This window comes from Morus notabilis, unplaced genomic scaffold (genome assembly GCF_000414095.1).
Source record: "Morus notabilis unplaced genomic scaffold, ASM41409v2 Scaffold46, whole genome shotgun sequence".
NCBI lineage: Eukaryota > Viridiplantae > Streptophyta > Magnoliopsida > Rosales > Moraceae > Morus > Morus notabilis.
In genome coordinates this window covers 445,657-451,656 of record NW_010365505.1, presented here as the reverse complement: position 1 = coordinate 451,656, position 6,000 = coordinate 445,657, and the positions used below count along the sequence as shown (strand labels likewise).

Here is a 6,000-nt window from a genome sequence, read left to right as displayed (position 1 = left end):
TTAGATGTGTATATTTGAGTTATGATTTGAATTGAGAATCTTTCTAAGTTTGTGTTTGGGTAGGTCAAAACTTAAATTTATATTTAGATAGTATTTTAATAAAAACTCAATGGTGGTGAAAAATTTTAATATGGTATATAGGTGGAGTTCTATTCATCTTTTCATTGTGAAAGTATAGAAAAAAAATCATCTCAATCAGAATTAAAACGAAAAAGTTAAGGTATTTTTAAGAATAAAAAAAATATTGTTCATCAACTTGAGTTCGAGTTTATGAACTCGAGTTGAAGGTGAAACTTGAACTCGAGTTTAACCTCAAACTCGAGTGAACTAGAGTTTAAACTCGAATTTAAACTCGAGTTCAAACTCAAATTTTACAAAAGACCATGAATTTAAATAAAGTTATAACTCGAGTTTAAACTTTTTTTGAGTTTTGTTGCAAAAGAACTACCCTTTTAATTTAGAAAAGCCAAAAAAAAAAAGAGAAGAAATTAATTGGCACTCGCCTAAAGAGAGCGTCCCAAACACAGCCTTCCCATTAATCGGGGAGATAATGCATTTACACAAAAAGGGACCCCACAGCTTATCCGTACAAAGCTACAAATAAGAAAAACAATTGGAGAGTGAAAGAAACGCGCGAAAGTTTTTTTTTCTCTCTAAAGAAAGAAATTACAAAACAAAAAAGAAAAAAGCTACAGATTTTTGAAATCCCCATATTACCCCTGTACCAGCTGTGGAGGTTCCTCCATAAGTAGAGGCAACATCCTCCAGCAGAACCCCTCATCCCAAATCTCCTCCTCTTCCACTCCTCTGCTCTGGCTCTTTTTCTGCTTTTGTTTGCATTCATTTACTCGCCACGAAGAGAAGAAGAACGGAAAATGGCGGGTCTAACAGTGACATGGATTGCTTCTCTTCTCTCTCTAATGTGGATGGCCGAAGCTAGAATCCCAGGGGTCTACACTGGAGGCTCATGGGAAACTGCTCATGCCACCTTCTATGGCGGCTCCGACGCCTCTGGCACTATGGGTACTTTTATTCACCTACATTCCCCAAAAAAATGCATTATTCTCCTCTTCTTCTTCAAATTATGAACTGGGTTTTGAGTTTTGACTCTCTTCTTTTTCCTTGTTCTGTTTTTTGGGCAATGTGTGACTAGGTGGGGCTTGTGGGTACGGAAATCTGTACAGCCAAGGGTACGGCGTGAGCACGGCGGCGCTGAGCACGGCGCTGTTCAACAATGGGCTGAGCTGCGGTGCCTGTTTCGAGATCAAGTGCGCCAATGATCCCAAGTGGTGCCACTCTGGAAGTCCCTCCATCCTCATCACGGCCACCAACTTTTGCCCCCCAAACTACGCTCTCCCCAACGACAATGGCGGCTGGTGCAACCCCCCTAGGCCCCACTTCGACCTTGCCATGCCGATGTTCCTCAAGATCGCCGAGTACCGCGCCGGCATTGTTCCCGTCGCTTACCGCAGGTCAGCTTACCTCTCTCTGTTTTTTCCTCCTATCCTATGGTGTGACGTTTTTTCAGCACTCGTTATTAAGCACCGTAACTATTAAAAATAAACTTTTCTAGAGTCATTATTCTATAAAACTCAGTATTTATTAGTTTATGGTGATATATTTTCCTAGTATTGTTCCGTTATTAACCAATCGCTATTGTAACAAGGGAGTCACATTTTAATCTTTTAATTGGGAGTAACTTCTAAGAGAGAAAAAATAACTGTGCTTTCACGTGATTTTTCAATAGGATTGATTGTCTATAAATTGTAAAAGTGACCCTCTACTTTCTAGTGCTAACTAAACCTGTCCCTTAAAGGAGCCAGTTTAATTAGTCCATTAACAAAAAAAGGTGATCCTTTAAAGAGCTTTAATTTTGCCCACCCCAGTCTTAATTTGTGGTGGGTCAGGACTCAGATCCATGTTCGTAGGGGTCGGATTTGGTACAAATGAAACATTAATAAATTGTCCAAAATGCCCTTAGCATCATTCCAAATATACTTAGAACAGATTTCAGTAGTTAGTTATAACGGTTTGTTGTTTATGCGTCGTCTAGCTGATTTTGAGCCTTTGGGTCCTTTGAGGTCACTTTCAGGCGTAAACAAATATTAAAAGATTAGAAAACATACTGATCCTAGATTGAACGTAACACATACACAGCCACGGGGCGTTTCTGTAATAGCTGCCAAAATAGTTTGGCCTCACTTTCTTTGTCCCACTGTCACTGTGCGCATGCGCGTTCGCACCACCACTCCTTACAATATTAAAAATCAACCGTACTACGCCAGTAACTAACGATAACAATTTACATATAACTTTTTTTTTAAATATAGAGTTCAAATATTCACCTTCAAATTAAATAAAAAAAAGGTAGTCACTTGGGACTAATATGAGTTTAAACACACTAGATTAATGGTGCGTTTAGTTGGTAGATTCGTATTATAATTCGAATTATAATTTGTGGTTCGTTATAATATTTTTTTTTATAAAAAAATACACGTAAATCGAAAATAATTCTAAATATATAAACCTATATTTAGAAGTTTTAGCACATATAATGTGAATTTCGTGCATATTAAATGTTAAATCTAATTAGAATTACATCAAATTAAATAAAAATTTAATTTTAAAAAGTGATACATATTATTAATAAATTTTTTTATTTCATCATGTTATTATTTATATAAGAATCTCTAATATGTTAACATAATTTTTTTAATAATTAAATCTATATAAAATCAAGTAAAAATTAAAAAATATGAAAAGAAAACCTACTCTATTAATTTAATAGATAAATTTCCATTTGTATACTATACTTTGAAAATTTGGTACCTTTCTTTTCCTTGATTAGCGGTGAACGATGATCTGGACATATCCGTACCTTTTGACTGGTAATCTTAGATTGACTGCTAATCAATCATCAAACCCAAGAAACGCAACACAATCACGATTCTTACTGTACTAGTGAGGCCAACCATAGGCACAGTCACCAAAAAGTCCGAGACGTTTTCAGATTTACGTTTCCCAGGTCAGGCCCAAAAATCACGGGCCAATAGATTATTTCGAAATTGACGAAAGTACCCTGACGTTTGTGGTGTTAATTACGCAGGGTGCCATGCCGGAAGCGCGGTGGAATAAGGTTCACGATAAACGGGTTCCGGTACTTCAACCTGGTGCTGATCTCCAACGTCGCGGGTGCAGGGGATATCGTGAGGACGAGCGTGAAAGGGTCGAAGACTGGCTGGATGCTCATGAGCAGGAACTGGGGTCAAAACTGGCAGTCAAACGCCGTTTTGGTGGGCCAATCACTCTCGTTCAGAGTCACCGGCAGCGACAGACGCACCTCTACATCCTGGAACATTGTTCCAGCCAATTGGCAGTTCGGTCAAACATTCACCGGCAAGAATTTCAGAGTCTGACCATCCATATCATATCCCACTATTTTCAAGATTCCCGCCATAATATTGTTGCGCGATTATTTCCCTTCTTTTTTTTTTTTTAAACCTGTTTATTTAAAAATATATATGTTTTTTTTTTTTTTTTTTTTGGTGCTAAGAAGGTTTTGTTTTGACTGGGTGTTGGAGAATGTGAAAGTGTCACAAGGAGAGAGAGGGAGAGCCTTTTTGGCATTTTGATTGGTGGGGTTTTGGGTGAGGAAGTGTGCAAGTTAGTAGTAGTGGGGGTGTCACTGTACTCTGAAAGAGGAAAGTGAAGAAAATTGTAGGGCAGGCTGAAGCGGCAGCACAGAAAAGAATGTTAGCCCGCAGCCTTTAGTATACTAGTTGAAATTCAGTATATGATATGTCATATAATGATATATATAAGATATATATATATATGTCGGAAAAAAGTGTATTTGTAGTAATTTACCCTATAAAACCATGACTTTGGAAACTCGTATTTGGTTTGTGACCTTGTGGTTTGTTCTTTTGAGCATTAGCCAATGATTACTTGGACAAATCAGGCTTTGTGTTGATTGTTATTTCAATTTATAGTTTTGCATTTCGGTTGTGGACAATGTTTGATGTTGCGTATTTTTGGTTTATCTATATACAATGTTTCGTTGCTGCTCCCAACTTCTCTAGAAAACAATGTACAGGTTCCCAAGGAATTCTTAAGTGAAAACATTTGAATCTTTTCTACTTTCAAGAGCACTTGTTCAATCGAGATTAATATTGAAAGCCCAATGTGCAACATTGTAAAAACATCTTTCTTCATTGTTCTTGTGAGGAACTTCCAAGAATGTTCTTAGATATAGTGAGGTTCAACTCCGCAGCATGACTATGCTTGGGGAAGTATCATACAAAATTTAAGGGTGGTAATTCGTGTTAGTGGATCGTATTCGTGTCAGTCCGTTTATTAATCGTGTCAAAAAATATCAATCTAAATACGACATATTTATTAAACGTGTCAAAAATATCAACTCAAACACGACTCACTTATTAATCGTGTTAATCGTCAACTTGTATAACTCGTTTAAATTAATACATTGAATAAATAACTAATATAATAATGACTTATTTAACACGGTCATGACACACTTAACATGTTTATTGATCAATTTATTTATTTTTTTAAAAAAATAAATAAATTTTACCTACAAATATTAAAATTCACATTATTTGTATTTAAAATATCATATAAACCTTTATATTATATCACATATCATTAAATTACAGATGACGCATAGTTAATTGTATCAATTTGTGTTAGGAGGTCAATCATAACTAAACTAATTTATTAATCGTGTTAATCATGTCAATCTGATTATAACTTAAATCCATTTATAATAAACTTAAACCTATTAATCTCATGTAAATTTTAAATCATGTCATCTCGTTACTTAAATGGTCAGTCAAAATAATTCATACAGAATATCCCTTTAGTAGCCTTCACTTTTTACGAGGAACAGTAAAATAAACTTCTTTTTCCTTCACTTTTTCTTGCTTAATAAAGTATGACTTTTACGAGGAATGTATAGCAAATTTAGCAAGAATACCATTAATTATCCGAACTATCACAATATCTCATTATACTAATACGTGTATAGAAATATCTCATTATACTAATACGTGTATAGAATATACAATTCTGCAAAATTTACCAACCATGATATATTTTATTTGGATGAATCCTTTTTTTTTTTCCCCCTATTTGAGTTAGGTTCTTAAGCAAAAATATCCACGACTTCGCTCATATAGCCAGGACTCAATTGATAGGAAGAGAAACGAGAGTATGAAAAGAATGTAATTCTCAACCGGAGGATCAAAAATGTTTTCAATTAAAATCATTTTCAAAGGTTCCAATAAGTTGTCCAAAAATCCAAATGGAGTCACATCATTGAAATTACCCGAAACAAAGTTGCACATGGGTGGGGTTGGGTTTGTTAGCGCTCCCTCCACATGCGGGCGGTAAGATTTCTACCTTCTTTTTGTTTGTTACTTTTATGGCGACAAATAACTTTGGATTCCTACTAAGACCCTGTTCACTTCACCGATTCGAGTTTAGAATTTGAGTTTTGCTACAGTAAAAAGTTCTCATAAACAGTCACATCTAACTTTTTTGCTACAGTAAAAAGCTCTCACATAAAATCACATCTCAACTCGAATTACAAACTCAAATCAACGAAGTAAACGAGCCCTAAGCAACTACCTGAAAAACAAAACGACTTCGGATGCCTTACAATTGTATATTTTATTTATTTATTTATTTTAGGGGATTATTAATTTATAATCTTCTATAGGTCGTGATCTCTGTATGTGCTAACTGGGGTTAAAAGTTCTAATATGTGGAAAGATCATTAGTTCTAATTTGTGATAACTTTAATGAAGTCTATCAAAAGAAAAACTAACCTGATTTCAGGCATCATTAAAACATAAGTTGTGTTTGGTATACTTTTCGCTTCCAAAATTAGCTTCTGCTTGTAGTAAAAGTAGATTTTAATATTTAATAAATCTCTTTAAAAGTGTTTTTTGAAAAATCTACGGCCAAATCAGAAACAGC

General features: G+C 35.1%; 1 protein-coding gene across 1 annotated transcript; it reads left to right on the top strand.

Moving 5' to 3' along the window:
• The first annotated feature begins 792 nt into the window (after positions 1-792).
• Positions 793-4,073, top strand: LOC21407957 (expansin-A6). The gene is made up of 3 exons (XM_010108191.2): positions 793-1,023; positions 1,154-1,472; positions 3,107-4,073. Exons 1-3 carry the CDS (start codon positions 876-878, stop codon positions 3,414-3,416), a joined length of 777 nt encoding a protein of 258 aa, XP_010106493.1. The 5' UTR covers positions 793-875; the 3' UTR covers positions 3,417-4,073.
• Positions 4,074-6,000: the final 1,927 nt, after the last annotated feature.

Excerpts from the sequence above, each read along its gene's own strand:
- LOC21407957 (XM_010108191.2), top strand. The coding sequence starts at position 876 with ATGGCGGGTCTAACAGTGACATGGATTGCTTCTCTTCTCTCTCTAATG. Across the intron at positions 1,024-1,153 it reads CGACGCCTCTGGCACTATGG|GTGGGGCTTGTGGGTACGGA; the intron begins GTACTTTTATTC and ends ATGTGTGACTAG. Across the intron at positions 1,473-3,106 it reads GTTCCCGTCGCTTACCGCAG|GGTGCCATGCCGGAAGCGCG; the intron begins GTCAGCTTACCT and ends TTAATTACGCAG.